This window comes from Hyperolius riggenbachi, chromosome 4, assembly GCF_040937935.1.
Source record: "Hyperolius riggenbachi isolate aHypRig1 chromosome 4, aHypRig1.pri, whole genome shotgun sequence".
Taxonomy (NCBI): Eukaryota; Metazoa; Chordata; class Amphibia; order Anura; family Hyperoliidae; genus Hyperolius; species Hyperolius riggenbachi.
The window spans coordinates 390,317,501-390,335,377 of NC_090649.1; the positions used below are offsets into that span (position 1 = coordinate 390,317,501).

At 46.8% G+C, this 17,877-nt stretch overlaps 1 protein-coding gene across 4 annotated transcripts in view; it reads left to right on the forward strand.

The window, feature by feature from the left end:
• The first annotated feature begins 4,495 nt into the window (after positions 1-4,495).
• The window catches only part of LOC137504140 (multiple coagulation factor deficiency protein 2 homolog), a 29,651-nt gene continuing 16,269 nt past the window's right edge, over positions 4,496-17,877 (forward strand). Inside the window, exon 1 of one of the 4 annotated variants that reach the window (XR_011019434.1) lies at positions 4,496-7,042. Coding sequence is in view for 1 of the 4 variants with exons in the window: in XM_068232162.1 (XP_068088263.1) it covers positions 16,846-16,880 (35 nt within the window). In the remaining 3 variants the exon portion in view is untranslated. The other 3 variants (XR_011019435.1, XR_011019433.1, XM_068232162.1) reach the window with 3 other exon arrangements.

Sequence of the window (17,877 nt, forward strand, 5' to 3'; positions counted from 1 at the left end):
AAACAAAAAACCCAACTAAAACCACTATAAGCCGGGGCTAGGTGAACAGGAGACCATACAATTATCACTGTCCCTGATACATTTTACCCCAAGTCACATAAACATTTGAGTACTATGTATTGGCCATGATAAGGGAATACGGGAAGCATAGGCACTATCTCCAGCACATCAAGGGGAGGAAAGAAATGGGAATGGAGCATTGCACCCCATGAACCTCACTCTACAAATTAAAATACTATTATAAGAAACTATAAGGGGGGGGGGGGGAGGGGAGAAAAGGGGGGGGGGGGAAGGAAACATCTCAAGGATCCAGCATACATGAAAGTTCTATTTTGTCATTTAAACCCAGGGGGCCCATAGCATTTGTTTGCAAAATCAACCACGTCTCCCTCCTCAGCAATATTTTCTCTCTGTCACCCCCTCGTCTCTGTGGTTCAACTCTTTCTAACACGGCAAACTTTAGGCCCTTACCATTCCCACCATGCACTTCGTTCATATGTGTCACGAATCTAGTCCCACTTTTTCCGGATTTCACAGAGCTCAGATGCTCTCCTATTCTAACTTTCAATGGTCGGGTTGTTTGGCCTATATAATACCGACCACATGGGCAAAAAGCAACGTAAACAACATAATCGGTGGTACAGGAAAAGAAGGCCCTAGCCTGAAAGACTTCCTTCCCCACCTGTATGTTTCTTTGGAGTAACATGTGAGGGCAATGGACACAACGTCCACATTTGTAATTCCCCTTGGGAATGGTTCTATTTAGCCAAGTTGTCTTTCATCTGCCTGTCGGTCAAAGTCTGACTCTTCCTTGTTGTTTCTCCTCAATCTTAAATATTGACCATATGGGATCGCTCTAATGACATGTTTCGGGTGGAAGCTTTTGGCATGTAAAATTGCATTTGTAGCGGTTGGTTTTCTATAGCCCTTACTGTGGATCCCTCCATCCTGGATCACTAGTTTCAGATCTAAGAATGTTACCTCTGTATGGCTTAATTCTGCCGTAAATTCCATGTTAATTTCATTTGTATTCAAGTAGCCCATAAATGACTCAAACTCTTGATCGGAGCCAGACCACACCACAAGGACGTCGTCCACATACCTCGACCATTGTCTGACGTGTCTCCGAAACGGATTGTTCTCGGAGAACACGGCAGATTCCTCCCCCGCCCCTAAAAAGAGGTTTGCAAAGGAGCATGCCACAGGGGTCCCCATGGCCGTGCCAGCGGTCTGTTGGAACCAGCGTCCGTCAAATAGGAACGCATTGTGTTTCAACACAAACTCCAAACATTTGCATAGAAAATCTACATATTCATCATCCTTATCGGTACGTTTTCAGAAATTGCCTGACTATCAGGGACAGTGATAATTGTATGGTCTCCTGTTCACCTAGCCCCTGCTTATAGTGGTTTTAGTTGGGTTTTTTGTTTATGGTTACACTATATACAGTGCACTAACTATTTTTGGCCACAGGGTGGCGCACGGATCTTAGGTACGCATTATTGAGGCAAGGTGATATGCACCGTATGGGCATACGTGAGGTTATAAAACTTCCGCATGCGCGCATAATAGGGTGGCGTGGAGTTTTTTTAGCTACGCCTTACCAGCGGACCTAGATTGTAAATATTTATTGTTGGCCTGCTGTGCGACGTGTGTGTCGCACCTATTGCGCGTCACCAAGCCTCGCATGCGCGCAGAGATCCGACTCCCCCGATGGCCAACCAATCAACTCCAAGCACTGGCGCCGTTGCGTAGCCGGAAGGGGCGGGGCTAATCCCCGTCATATGCCGGCTTTGCGGCGGCTGCCATTTTTGTGGAACGCAGCGTGACCAAGCGTCCTGGTGGACGCGAAACGGCCGTCGCCGACCTTTCTACAGCCCTGAGCACCCACCTCCACCGTATCCCGCACAGCCCCGCCACGGGACACCAGGTGATAACTATTTGATGTATTAACTGCACAAGTTGTCTTGAAAATAAACAAGCTGAATGACGGATGGTGCCCGAATCTGCTTATCTGTTACCAGTTACGATTTGCTTCCTTCCTGTCACTAAAGCGAGGCACACGTCAGTGGCTGACTGTTGAAACAGTGTAATAGGTGATACAGCGGGATCTTGGTCTCACTCTCCCCCTATCCACGGATCCATCTTGTCCTTTATAGGAGTGCCACACTCACTTTCCTTTTGTACAATCAGACACCATGTGTCTCTCACCTCGGGTTCCTTTTATCTCTGTAGTGGGAAGTCTCTATCTTCCCATATCCTCTTACACCCCATTGTTCCAGCGAAGGGTCCCTCTAAATGGATTTGACTGGAACCAGTTGAATAGGTTTCCTCAGGCTCTGGACGAGCACATCCCAACTGGGTACATGCTAGTAAAGCACATGGCTTTTCTTTTTTCCTTCATGTCCTGCATACCCAGGAAGGATGTGCTCACCCACGGCCAGGAGTCCGACCAGAAGGTAAAGCGGGACCCTGTGCTGGAACAGTGGGGTGTGAAGATACGGGGAGCCTCTGGACCATTCAGGGGCTTCCCACTACCGAGGAAAGTAACACATGCTCTATTTTTGCCAGTATTTAATCACTTGCATACCAGCAGTCTCTGGCCCCTTAAGGACCAGAGACTGCTGGTACCAAAAACCGCTGTATACTGACGAATCGTCGCGCACACCCACCGGTCACGCCGTTTTCCCACCGCCGCAGGCCATCGCTACGACTGCAGAGCTCCATGTGCCGGTCAGAAGCCGCTTTTATTGGATCCTGACCCTGTCCATCAATGTAAGCCAATGGGATTGGCTTACAGTGGTCACGCGGTTACAAGCCAATCGAGTAAACTGTGGCAGGAGAAAGTGAGGCGATCGTCGTAGTGGTGGGCATGTGTGGTTTCTGAAGCAATAAAATATATGTTCTGTCAGAACCGCCGTGCCACCTGCAGGACGTAGATTTGTACTGCTTTGCTCGGGAAGCAGTTAAGTAGCTCTTTCTACAGTGGGAGGCAAAAGTTTGAGCAACCTTGATTTTCCTGTATAATTCGTTGGTTGTTACGATAAACAATGTCAGTTAAATATATCATATAGGAGATACACACAGTGATATTTGAGAAGTGAAATTGAGTTTATTAGATTTACAGAAAGTTGTGCAATAATTGTTTAAACAAAATTAGGCAGGTGCATAATAATGCATAATTTTTTATTGATTCCAAAACCCTTAGAACTAATTATTGGAACTGAAATTGGCTTGGTAAGCTCAGTGACCCCTGGCCTACATACACAGGCAAATCCAGTAATGCGAAAGAGTATTTAAGGGGGTCAATTGTAAGTTTTCCACCTCTTTTATTTTTCTTTGAAGAGTAGCAACATGGGGGGGGGGGGGTCTCAAAACAACTCTCAAATGACCTGAAGACAAAGATTGTTCACCATCATCGTTTAGGGGAAGAATACAGAGCGCTATCTCAGAGATTTCGGCTGTCTGTTTCCACAGTTACGAACATATTGAGGAAATGGAAGACCACAGGCTCAGTTCAAGTTAAGGCTCGAAGTGGCAGACCAAGAAAAATCTAGGATAGACAGACGCAACGAATGGTGAGAACAGTCAGATTCAACCCACAGACCAACACCAAAGACCTACAACATCATCTTGCTGCTGCAGATGGAGTCACTGTGCATCGTTCAACCATTCGGCGCACTTTACACAAGGAGATGCTGTATGCAAGAGTGATGCAGATGAAGGCTTTTCTCCGCTCAGAGCACAAACAGAGCCGCTTGAGGTATGCTAAAGCACATTTGGACAAGCTTCATTTTGGAATAAGGCGCTGTGGACTGATGAAATTAAAATTGAGTTATTTGGGCATAACAAGGAGCATTATGCATGGAGGAAAAAAGAACACAGCATTCCAAGAAAAACAACTGCTACCTACAGTAAAATATGGGGGTGGTTCCATTATGCTGCGGGGCTGTGTAGCCGGTGCAGGGACTGGGAATCTTGTCAAAGTTGAGGGACACATGGATTCCGCTCAGTTTCAAGAGATTCTGAAGACCAATGTCCAGGAGACAACGACCCTAAACGCTGCTCAAAATCCACTAAGGCATTAATGCAGAAGAACAAGTACAACATTCTGGAATGGCCATCTCAGTCCCCAGACCTGAATATATTTGAAAATCTGTGGTGTGAGTTAAAGAGAGCTGTCCATGCTTGGAAGCCATCAACCCTGTATGAACTAGAGATGTTTTGCAAAGAGGAATGGTCCAAAATATCTTCAACCAGAATCCAGACTCTCATTTGAACCTGCAGGAAATGTTTAGAGGCTGTAATTTCTGCAAAAGGAGGATCTACTAAATATTAATTTCATTTCTTTTTTTTTATGCACCTGCCAATTATTGCACACTTTCTGTAAATCCAATAAACTTCATTTCACTTCTCAAATATCACTGCGTGTATCTCCTATATGAAATATTTAACTGACCTTTTTTTATCGTAACAACCAATGATTTATACAGGAAAACCATGACTATTAACAACATTGCCCAAACTTTTGCATCCCACTGTATAAGGCAAACTTTGTAAAGGGAGCACATGCTTCTATTAGGGATGGGCTACTACTGTAGCCAGAGTCCAGGCAAGTGCATTGATACCTGATGTGACAACATAATCGCTTCTAACACCATGTCCTGGTATTCCCCTCTAATAATTAACCATAAGCCTCCCTTCCCAAACAGGGCAAAATGCTACATCTCCTCAAGACTAAATCACCCCCTCTTTTTCCAACATCTCTTTATTGTAATAGTGATAGGAGCAGTTGTGATCAATTGGAACATACAGAGACGAGAAATATTTCCATTGAGCAAACACAAAGCTAAAGAACGATCACACATCCAGCCCAGCCTAAGCTAGGTCCATGGCAAATGCTAAAAACAAAGTAAAGTGTACCATAATAAAATGCAAGATAACCTACGCTGATCATACAAAGGAAACATCCATTGGCTTATATTATAATAATTGTTTTTGAGGCCTTAGGTATTTGGAAAGCGATAATCGTAGAAAGCAAAACATGGTAAATTGCAGTGATAACTCTTCAATGTAATATCCCAGTAGCAGCATTTCTTCTATAAACAATTCAGGCAATATCCCTTCTCTTAAAAATGATTAGCGCAGTGCTAGTTCACAAAGGAGCATTGAGGGCTTGCCCACTACCTCTTTGAAACTACTTAAAGTTTGAAGGTAGATGCAGGCATTCAGTACTGGTGGTGAACACGCTTAAACAGCACTGCAGGCCCGTTTGTATGGGTAGGCTAATCATGTGACTGCTCAGGTTGCAGGATACATTGAAAGTGGTGAGATGGGGCATAAGCACTGTGCTAATCAGCCAATCAGTGTGGCATGCTTGGATGCAGGTGCTGGGCATGGATTGAGTCACCATCTCCCTGGCTGTCGGTCATTGCTTCTCCCTCATGAGTTCCAGAGTCAGAGTCCTGTGTGCCTCCTTTTTCCCCTTATTGGTTGCTAGAGATCCACCCCCAACTCTGTCTCTATGAGGCCATGTGGTGACACTGGGGCCGATGGGCATAAGGTCAGGAAGCCCCGGCAGGCACTGAAGAGAGAAAGGTGAAGGTGAGTGAAGTGACTTTGCTGCATTGCTAAGGGACACGGGTATAAACTGCCAGTATTACATGCTAAAATATGTATGTGTAGGAGGTGCACTATGAAGTATGGGGTGCAGAGAGTCATGAAGTTGGGTGAACATGGTGAAATATTGCTGGTCTTGTGGAGCACATAACCCAATTGTGTATGAGGGATGGTTCAGAGTGGGAGAGAGCACATGACAAAATCTCACTAGGTGAAAAGCATAGTAGAATTCCAACAGTAGGCATAGTGAATGGAGAGCGAAGGGTATAGCAGCCCTTGCCGATGGGGTTAGGTCCAATGGGGTGGGGCTCAACTTTTTCCTTCCCTCCTACCCTCTCCTAGGGTCTCCTCCTTGTGCTCCCTGGTAGCAAACACTCATCTTTACCCCCAACCCCTGCAATGTGCAGGTAAATTCTCTGTAGTAGTGGCACTATCTCCCTTCCTCCAGTACTGGGTCTGTTCCATCCTACTCTTCTGCTGCAGGTGCATGCTCTCATCTGCCCCTGTCATGGTCTTCTGCATGTCACACAATGAGAGAAAATTCAGGGCCAAGCAGACAGGAGATCAGGCATGTACAGCTAAGGAGAATGGATCAGACCTGGCGCAGGAGGTGGTAAGATGCCTGCACCACTGCTGCACTTGTGTGCAAATGAGGTGGTAGAGGCAACTAATGGGACCACAGGAGGGGCCCCTGGGGAAAAAAAGGAAGGAAGAATTTGAACATCCTCCCCACTGTGGGTGAGGAGAATTTTAGCATGGGGTGGTAGGTGGCCCCACTCGCTATGTGGGGGATGTTGGCTGCATTTGTAAGAGGTTGGAAGCAGGGGGTTTTGGTGGTGCTCCCCTTGTGGAGAGGAATCTGTGTGAGGGAAGATAGGGTTAAGGTTGTCTGGCTACACAAGTTATAGGGAGGAGGGAAGACTTTTTATGGTAATAGAGCTGCAAATCTTACTCTGATCTGGATGCCAAGAAATGTTAGGTTATTTAGGGGCAGGAAAGAATTGAACATTCTTTCCTCCTGAGCAAGTAGCAACTACTCAGAACACTCTAAATGCAGTCTCTGCCCATCACACATCACTGAATGTCAGTCGTTGGTGAGTGGCAGTTGTAGCCACACTTCCTCCCACAGAATCTAGGAAGGAGAAGAGGTAGCATGATGTCATTTTAACAACACAACTGATTGACCTTGTGACCTTATGGTCATGTGACCTGACCTGGTGACCAGCATTTGTAACCCAGAATCTTGGGGCCCGTGATGTGACACAGTGAGCTGGGATTCCAGTGGAGAAAGGGTGGTATGGTGCAGAGCGAGCCATTTAGGACCCAGGGGGACCCGGACAGGCAGGTGGGAGTATCCTGAGTAGGCAGATGCTCACTCCTCAATCTCCCTGATAATTTATAAGGAGAGAGAGCAGCACTGCAGGTTAGCCTGTTAATATAGCCGTGAGGCTATGACATTTATTTTTTTATAAAAGTTATGTTTTAATCTTTGTAAAGATATAGATTTGTGTGTATGATGTCATTGTAGCAAGCTGGGATGAGGCAGTGATCAGCCTCCAGAAGCTGTTGCATGATAAGAGTGGAGAATGGGAGCGCAGATGATAGCAAGGAGGAAACTCAATCCGATGAAACTTCTCTTAGCACTTATGGCAATAGCAGAGTGATGGGTCTATTGGTTCCAGTCACATTTTATCTGAAAAAAATGGAGGTACCCTAATTTAGTCTGTAACTTTTTGGGGAGGTAAATGTGACTTGCCTGCATATTTTGACCTTTACATTATTTTATTCCCCAGGCACCTCTGTTTCATTCAGGGATATCCCACAATCTGCCAGAGGTATCTTAGTATATTCCTGCATAGGCACTTATCTGGGCGACAAGTACAACCACCTTCAGGATAACACAGTTCCTGCATATAAGCTACAGAGTAGGGATGGGATTTCCTCGTATAAGCTTTGCATTGGTCACCTGGTGGTGATGGCCATAGTTTGTGTATCCACATTAGTGTGTCTACAATGCACATCTCACATATGCTACATTATATTTGGCTCCTGGCTTATTGCGTTTTTTTCACCCAGTCAGTAATGCTGTGCTACTTACCCTGATCAGTATTTTGATTGTGGGAATATTGATCATGGATAGATTATTTTGCTATCCGCTTGTGCCCGTCCACTAGCTTTACTGCACAGGCTGAATCATCATACAAGCCTGTGTTCCCCATACTGTTTTAGGACATAACAGAACACAGCTATCTGTGTAAGCAGACTTCAGCTCATTAATGTATTCGGCAGATCAGAAAAAAATAGATTTTCATTGTTTGTCGTTTGATAAAACACGCTTGCTAAAGTCTACTTTTTGTTGGGGGGGGGATTGGAACGACACTTCTACTTCTGCCCAAAAAATGGATGCTTCATTCACATTAGAGCATTGTGTGCACATTAAAGGACAACTATCAATAGAGCTATTTCTGGAAACATACTAATATTATTAAACTATTGAACTCCAGTGAAGATAATGTACTAAAAAAAAGTGCTTCATTTTTACAATAATTATGTATAAATGATTTAGTCAGTGTTTGCCCATTGTGAAATATTTTAAATCCCTGATTTATATTCTGACATTTATCACATGGTGACATTTTTACAGCTGCTGCTTGCTGTTTTGGCAGTTGGAAACAGCTGTAAACAGCTATTTCCCACAATGCAACAGGGTTTACAGACAGGAAACTGCCAAGAGTACGTACTCAGAATTTCTTTGTGGGACTGGTTTCACCACAATATCAGCCATACAGCGCCCCTTGATGGTCTGTTTGTGAAAAGGCATAGATTTCTCATGTAAAAGGGGGTATCAGCTACTGATAGGGATAAAGTTCAATTCTTGGTCACAGTTTCTCTTTAATGCTAGCAAGTGACACCTGAGGATTTTTTTTAAATCAGAAACTGCTTCCAAAACATGGGCTAGACAAATGCAATGAAATGCTCTGATTTAGGGCCCTTTAACAGGGGCAGTTGATCTGTGTGCTCACCAAACAGTTACTAAGCAGTACAGACTAACCAGCAAGCTCATGGAGTAGTGAGCAGTTACCAGGCAGCAGCAAGCAGTTGTGAGAGGTCGGCGGGCATTTCACTGCCTATCAACTGCCCGTGTGTCAGGGCCCTTAATCACTGTCTTTAAAGTAGTTATCCAGCTGTGGCTGCAAACAAGGATTCACCCATGTGAGTATGGTTTTAGTGGAGTCAGACACGTATGAAACAGCTTATTAATTAGTGTTGCTCCTCAGTGATCTCACATGTTCACAATCTACCCCTCCTCACAAGTAGGTCCTTGTTGCAAATGAAAAAACAAAACAACAACAACAAAAAAACACCTCAAGTGTCACTTGTTATAATGAATAGATGTCTGGAGTTTGCAGATGTAGATTTGATATTTAATTTTTTTTTTTTTAAGTAAAATACCACATTAAAATAAATGTTTTAAAGTGGTAGCTATGTGTAGTGTGGTTGTAACTAAGTGTACTTCTAATAATACTTAAAATGAGTCACCGATGTACAGTGCGTTTGCATAATTTATTTTACCTCTGATTTTACTGCCGATTGCGCCGCTCTCCCACCACTGCAGCCCACTCGCCCTGCTGTCGGCATGACAGCAGAGCTCAGTGAGCCGGTCAGGAGCTAATTTCTTTGGCTCCTGACCCCGTAATAACTGTGAGCCAATGTTATTGGCTCACATTCATCACAGGGTCAGGAGCGAATGAAATCAGCTCCTGACCGGCTCACTGAGCTTTGTTGTCATAGTGACAGCAGAGCAAGTGAGCTTCAGCAACAGGAGAGAGGCGGGTCCGTGCAGCGTGATGTAGGTAGGTCCCATTTTTTTTGTAGCAGCAGTCTCTGGTCATTAAGGGGGCCAGAGATCGCTGGTACTGAAGTGGTTAAGTAAACTTGGCTATAAGTACACTGCCACTTAACACTGTTAATGGAGGGACCACATGCAACTTGTTCAGCAGCTTTTAATGATAATAATAATAATTCGAACATTTGTATAGCGCTTTTCTCCTGTCGGACTCAAAGCGCTCAAGAGCTGCAGCCACTGGGACACGCTCAGGAGGCCACCCTGCAGTGTTAGGGAGTCTTGCCTTGAACTCCTTACTGAATAGGTACTGACCCTAGCCAGGATTTAAAGGCAGTGCCCTTAACCAGTACTCTATTCAGCCACTAATGATAATAAAGTATATTGTTTCCAAATTCTGTGTGTAAATAACATATTTTGTATGCCGCTGGCATTTTTAATTTATCATCCGTTATCATTTTGTATTTGACATATATTGCTAAGGTGTCGGTTGTTTTAACTCTGTGTAGTCCTTTGACCTTTTTGTTTTATTCATCAAACAAAACCAAAATAAATATTGATTTAACTGTAAATGTCTGTTCTTTCCTCCTTTCTGATCCTGTCAATTTTATTAATTGGCTGGCCATATGGGAACTGTAAATAGCACCCCACCATGACCAGCCATTCCCATTATTCTCCAGCCTCTCAGGAGCTTGCCGTCTGAAGTCCCTTGTTTAATGTACACATAAAAATGAAGTATGTGCAGAACTGGTCACAAATGCCCATAGCCTCCTTTACACTATATGCGTGTTGCTCAGTAGCGCAATGTACTAGCCCATGCAAATGCAATCCCTCTTCTAATACATGTTGTCCCTGGTTAATGAACACGATAGGAACTGTAGGTTCGTTCTTATCCTGAATCATATCTTAAACACTGTGCCATCTGTCCCCCGTACCTCCTCTATGCCCTTCCTGTGCCTCCAGTGTCCTCCTCTGTGTCACCTATGTTCCCCCGTGCCTTAAGTGGCCATCTCTATCCCCGCCACACACATACACTGTGTCACCTCTGTCCACCTGTGCCCTCCGAGTACTGAAGCAAAATTTAATTTTACTGGTTTAAAAAAAAAACCCTTGATTTTTTTTTTCTCAAAAACTACAAGGTTTTTTTGAAAAAAAAAAGTTTTCCACTTGTTCCTACAAAATCAAATTTCACATTTTCAGGTCGTTCCTATCAGCGGGTCGGTCAGAAGTCTGGCATTGTCTGCTGTATGTTAGACAACATGAGCGTCCTTCACAAATTGTTTGGGCTTATGTATTGGGAATTTTAACTGACGCAGTATTTGTTGTGACAAGTGCACATTGTGAGGTGCGCATGGTGTGAACAAGACTGAACAGTGAAGTCTATACTCCTCTAGCAGATCTCTTCCCTGCCATTTAATTTCATTCTTTTGACAGCTGTGTGTGGTTGACAGAAAGACAGAGGCATTTTATTCTAGTTTACTTCCTGGCTCTGTTGCCTTTGCTTCCGTGTTGAATAACTGTCACATTAATCTTACGTTTTCTTCAGACGATTTCCTGACACGCTATTTTCATATGTAGCAGGTTTATGAGTGGATCGTTCAAAGAGATGCTAATCCTTGAGTTCATGCAGTCATGCAAATTTTTGTATGGAAATTTAAGCAGCTTAAAAATGGCCCAAATGAATCCTGCCATGGTGGAATGCAATGGGTCCATTTTCTAGCTCCATAAATGAGCATCCAAAACTTGCACAATCCTGCATTAACTTGACCATCCCTATTTATGAGAACCTGTTACTAATGGCAAAGACTTATGTTAAGAGTAGTCTCATTAGCCGAGTGTCATTTCTTTAAGTTACATTGACCCCAGAACAAAAGATATTGCAACTGGCTGTATCTGAGCAGTCACATGGTCCTCTGAGGGTTAGCTGTGAGTCCCTCCCTCCTTCTTATCCCTGGTGTGTCATACAGTGGGCAGCATGGTGGCATAGTGGTTAGCACTCTCGCCTTGCAGCGGTGGATACCTGGTTTGAATCCCTGACAGTCTATATGTTCTCACCGTGTCTGCGTGGATTTTCTCTGGGCACTCTGGTTTTTTCCCACATCCTAAAAACATACAGATAAGGTAATTAGTTTACCCCTAAATTAGCCACGACTATGATGGACATATGACTAACTGTCCTCTGAGGGACACTTAGTAACATGACTATATACTCTCTAGAAGAAGGATACTCTGCAGAAGATGGCACTATATAAATGCTAAATAATAATACATAATAGTGATGTCATTCTGCAATTGGGAGCAGTCAGAAAATGATTCTAATGATCTGACTGATTCCACTGGCTACAAAACCAATAAAGAAATGAAGCAAGAGGATCAGTATGACTTTTTTAAGTGAAATCTGAGGTATTCACTACATAATATTTTTAATAGAGTAAATGTTAAATTTGATATAAACATCCATTTATGATCACTATAATTATTAAATATTGTCTGAATACATTCTCTACCTGATTAATATGTGGGGGTATGCATGTAGGCAACCAGTGCTGCTCGGATACCCCTTTTCAAAATCCGGATCCGATTCGGATCCGGATACCCCGCTATCCGATCCGGGTCGGATATCCGAATTCAAAATTTTCCGATCCGAATCCGATTCGGATATCCGACCCTAGTATCCGATCGGATTCGGATATCCGTGTTTAATCCCGGAAGTGGCCTTTAAATTGCTTTAAAAAGGTTTTTTAGGGTATATGAGGCATGTAGCATCATAATTTTGAAAAGGGAAACACTGATGATGTGGGGAGTGGACTTAAAATCCCCCCCCCCCAAAAAAAAATGGCTGTCAATCAACATCAGGGTGGTATCAGGAAGCAGTCGTACTGACGCAGTTGGGGCCTCCCCACAACTCGGACAGCAGACACCTCCAAAAAAAAATACACAGCTATTGTGTTTAGATAGTTGACCATGGCACTGTTGTAGGTACCACGGCACAGTAAAAAATTAGGAGAGGTTCCAGGAAGCGGTCGTACTGCCGCAGTTGGGGCCTCCCCACAACTCGGACAGCACAGACACCTCCCAAAAAATTACACAGCTATTGTGTTTAGATAGTTGACCATGGCACTGTTGTAGGTACCACGGCACAGTAAAAAATTAGGAGAGGTTCCAGGAAGCGGTCGTACTGCCGCAGTTGGGGCCTCCCCACAACTCGGACAGCACAGACATCTCCAAAAAAATTACACAGCTATTGTGTTTAGATAGTTGACCATGGCACTGTTGTAGGTACCACGGCACAGTAAAAAATTAGGAGAGGTTCCAGGAAGCGGTCGTACTGCCGCAGTTGGGGCCTCCCCACAACTCGGACAGCACAGACACCTCCAAAAAAATTACACAGCTATTGTGTTTAGATAGTTGACCATGGCACTGTTGTAGGTACCACGGCACAGTAAAAAATTAGGAGAGGTTCCAGGAAGCGGTCGTACTGCCGCAGTTGGGGCCTCCCCACAACTCGGACAGCACAGACACCTCCAAAAAAATTACACAGCTATTGTGTTTAGATAGTTGACCATGGCACTGTTGTAGGTACCACGGCACAGTAAAAAATTAGGAGAGGTTCCAGGAAGCGGTCGTACTGCCACAGTTGGGGCCTCCCCACAACTCGGACAGCACAGACACCTCCCAAAAAATTACACAGCTATTGTGTTTAGATAGTTGACCATGGCACTGTTGTAGGTACCACGGCACAGTAAAAAATTAGGAGAGGTTCCAGGAAGCGGTCGTACTGCCACAGTTGGGGCCTCCCCACAACTCGGACAGCACAGACACCTCCAAAAAAATTACACAGCTATTGTGTTTACATAGTTGTCCATGGCAGGTACCACGGCACAGTTCAAAAAATAAGAACCTGGGTTCATGAAGATGGTTTGTAGTACATATAAGACAGTCCGTGCACTGCGTCCTTCAATCACATAATTTATTTCAGGTTGTTACCAGCAGGTATAAGCATCATGGTATACAGGTTCACAGCATAAAAGAAGCGGAAGGATCTGACCTGTATTCCGGACGGGTGCGGAGGTGTGACCAGGGGGTGAGAGGACGGCACAACAGCCGTTTCGCGCCGGTATGGCGCTTGCTCGCGTGCGTGTGTCCTTGGGCCCAAGGACACACGCACGCGAGCAAGCGCCATACCGGCGCGAAACGGCTGTTGTGCCGTCCTCTCACCCCCTGGTCACACCTCCGCACCCGTCCGGAATACAGGTCAGATCCTTCCGCTTCTTTTATGCTGTGAACCTGTATACCATGATGCTTATACCTGCTGGTAACAACCTGAAATAAATTATGTGATTGAAGGACGCAGTGCACGGACTGTCTTATATGTACTACAAATCTTCAATTGCCTATGCTAGCCTTGATGCACGCCTCCACACATGCCACTGAGCAGGGAATCATAACGGACGGAGTTACCATTTAAAGGTGCAGGGACCTAATTCCACCCCCAGTACTGAGTGCCAGGCATATCTACTCCTTCTGTGTTCATGAAGATGGAGTCAGGAGGTTGTGGTGGTAAAGGGTGGTGAAGCAGGCATAGTGATTACCACTCAGCCACTTCATTTCCCCCTCTTGCCAACAACAGGGGCCAGGAACTCACCAACCGCCCAAGCCTCGTTCATCTTTAAAAAAGTCAGTCTGTCCACAGACTGGCCTGACAGACAAGAGCGCTTCTCAGTGACCACACCACCGGCCGCACTGAAGCACCTTTCCGACATAACGCTGGAAGGCGGGCAGGACAGCACTTCCAGGGCGTATTGCGCCAGCTCGCCCCAGATATCCAGGTGCTTCACCCAGTACTCCAAGGGGTCCACAGGGGTGTCGGTGTCAAGCCCGCTATAGGACCCCATATAGTCGGCCACCATCCGGGTCAGGTGCTGGTTCTGGCTTTGAGAGCCGGATGCTGCTGCAGGCACCTCCTCTGTAGGCAGCGGTACTGGTGTGGCATAGAGCGCCTTTGTCAGAGACAGCAGGTTTGTTGGGCGCCTGCTGATGCTGGATGCAGGCACCTGCTGCTGTGCTGGCTGGACTGAGACAGCAGGGGGGGTGGGAGTCCGGGGGAAGGCTTCCTCCAAGCGCCGAACCAGAATCCGCTGCAAGTCCCTGATTCGGCGCACAGGGTCTCCTCCTACAGGCAGGAACTGAGCCAGCTTCCCCTTCAGCCGTGGGTCCAGCATCAGGGTGATCCAGATGTCCTCCCGAGCACTCATCTCCTTCACCCTTGGGTCTTTGCGCAGGCACTGCAGCATGTGCACTGCCATGGGGAAGAGGGCTTCCATCTCTGCTGACCTATCATCTTCTGCACCGCTGACAGTGCTGTCGTCCTCCTCTGATTCCGGAGCCTCATCTTGCTCTCTCCACCCCCGCACTACTGCAGCTGCACTCCGCTGTGCCCCCTCCTCTTCAAGGTCAGGGACCTCCAACTCCTCCAAGTCCTCCTCCAACTCCTCCGAATCCTCCTCCTGCTGCACAGAGGTGGACTGTGAAGTGTGCTGCTGCTGCTCCTGCTGGATCAAGGCTTCCTCTCCCACTTCCAGCAGAGCATCGAGGGCCTTTTCCAGCATGCACACAATGGTCACCCACTCACACAGCGACGCATGGTCCCGGCTGACCATGTTGGTGGCCTCCAGGAAGGGTGCCAGCACATAGCACACCAGCTGCATTTTTCCCCACTCAGCAGGGCGGATGATGTCTGGGAGGTGGGTGGTGCCGGTCCCCAACAAGTTGGCATCCATGGTGGCTCTGGCCAGGTACAGGTTGACAGCCCGCCTCTGTTCAACCAGACGTTCCAACATCGCCAGGGTGGAATTCCAGCGTGTTGGAACGTCTATAATGAGGCGGTGCTGTGGGAGGTTCAGCTCCAGCTGCACGGCTGTAAGGGTCGCTGTGGCACCACCCGAGCGGCGAAAATGACCCACCGTTTTCCTTGCCGCTCCCAAAAGAGTGTCCATCCCCTGGTAGGTGTGCAGGAATTTCTGCACCACTAGGTTCAGGACGTGGGCCAGACAGGGGATGTGGGTGAGGTTTCCCCGCTGGATGGCGGCAACCAAGTTTGCCCCATTGTCGGCCACCACCTCTCCGACTCTGAGGCCTCTGGGGGTCAGCCAACTCCTCTCTTGCTCTCGGAGCTTGGCCAAGACGTGGTCTGCCGTCAGCTTGTTCTTGCCCACCGTGACCATCTGCAGCAGCGCTTGGCAGTGGTGGGCCTTCACGCTGCTGTTGAGGCGGGGTTGTTTGGCGGCGGATGGAACCGGATCAGAGCTGGAAGCTGCTGCACTTCCCCTGACCCTGCTGCGGGGTGGCACCCCCCACCGGGGTGATGATGCTGCCATCTCCTCTTCACCCCCTTCCACCAAACTGACCCAGTGCGCGGTGAAGGACAAATAGCGGCCTGTCCCGAACCGGCTGCTCCATGAGTCCATTGTCACATGGACGCGCGCACCAAGCGCATGATCCAGCCCACGCTCCACGTTGGCCTTCACAAAGCGGTGCAGTGCTGGGATGGCCTTGCGTGCGAAGTAGTGCCGGCTGGGGATTGGCCAATCCGGCGCTGCGCACTGCAGGAGCGCACGCATCCGGCTCCCCTCCTGCACAAACGAGTACGGGAGGAGCTGGGAGGACATGGCCTGTGTCAGCAAGCCGTTCAGCTGGCGTATGCGACGGCTGCCGGGAGGCTGAGCCCTGACCACAAAAGAGTCACTCAGCAGGGTCTGGTGGTGGGGGCGTTTTAGGCTAGCACGGGAAGCTGAGGAGGGAACAGAGGAGACCACTGAGGAGGACTGGCTGCCTGAACAGGCCTCAGTGTCAGCAGGAGTGGCAAAGCTGGTTATAGTGCTCTGACCTCTGCAAGGGCCAGCGCCAGCTTCCTTCAGCCTCTTGAATTCCTCATGCTCAGGTTTGTGCTTATTGCCCAGATGGTTGATGAAGCTGGAGGCAGGGGCGCCTATACCAATAGGCAGTACAGGCAGCTGCTTGGGGCGGATCTTCGCCAGAAGGCGCCGCCCACCGCTACTGTAACTTTTTTTCCCTCTGCAATATTGATTTTACAGCTACGGAATGCAGGCTCCATTAGCACGAGTGAGGGGGAAGGAGCGTGACATCACAGGAAGTGCAGAGCCGAGGCCAGGTCAGGAAGTGATTAGGAGTCCTGAGACAGAGTGTCTGGTTAATAGGCTGTGGGGACTCGGGAGAAGCAGCTAGAAGCGTGCAGCTGGCACTGGCAGGGGCTCTAACATGCAGGAAGAATATACACACAGAGTGGCAAGACCAGTAAGTGATAGAGCGTTTCATGCTGGCGACTCATCACCGCTGTATTGTCACTGAACCCTGTCCTGTTGATGCAGAGCAAACTTGAAAGGAAAACTTCTTTATGGCAAGTGTGAAAATAAACAAAAGGAATGCTCAGAAAGCTTTACGATCCTGTGAAGAGCAGTGCACATTATGTGACAGATAAGGCTGGTATAAGTAAACAATGCCCTCTATGCTAAGATAGACTTGTCATGCTAAATAGAGTTCCCTGGAATATTCTGTTTACAGTAGTTGGGCTGCTTGTAGTGCAGACAAACACACATACCTTTTGACTTTGTTTTTAATACTTTTATTTTGCATCTTTTACATCTATTTTCTAAACTTTTCTGGGTCTTGTGGTACATAGGGTTACCAGGCAGCTCCCAGTGTGAAGTAGTGGTGGGGGATGTGAGACATAGTGCTTGGTACACAATTTCCCATCAGATAGACTGGTCCAAATCGATAATTTCCGAAAGGTCTAATCTGATTTCCAATCATTTTTCTGATCAATTTTCCAATCACTTCTAGAGAAAATTGATCAGAAAACTGATTGGAAATCAGATCAGACCTGTCGGAAATCATCAAATCAACCTGTCTTATCTGATGGGAAATTGCATGGTGTGTACCTGGCAATATGTGTAGCCTTTTTAAACTAACATAAGAATAAAATATATTTTCTATAAACTAAGCGCTCCTTTATGTAAATTTGTAGAATCAAAGTTTTCATCTCCCTGTGTTTTGCATTTCCATTCTCACAAAAGACAGACATGATGCTGCAGCTCTGCTCACTGGCTCCTACCAGTGTTTCCGTCCCCACCACGGTGCCGCCTTTGAGATGCATCCCCTCCACACCCCAGCCAATAGAGACAGAGCACACATGCTCTGCCAACCCTTACCTAAGCAGCCACAAGCGCAGTGTAATGTTTACTGCACGTGGCTCTGCCCCTGGCCCTGCCTCTAACTCCACCTGTCAGGCAGAAATGGGGGGGTGCTGCGCTAGTCTTTTCTCGCCACTTGCCTGTACCCTCCGACTGATCAGGGCCATGCTCCTCTTCAAGCATGAATGCAGCCGCACTGTGCCT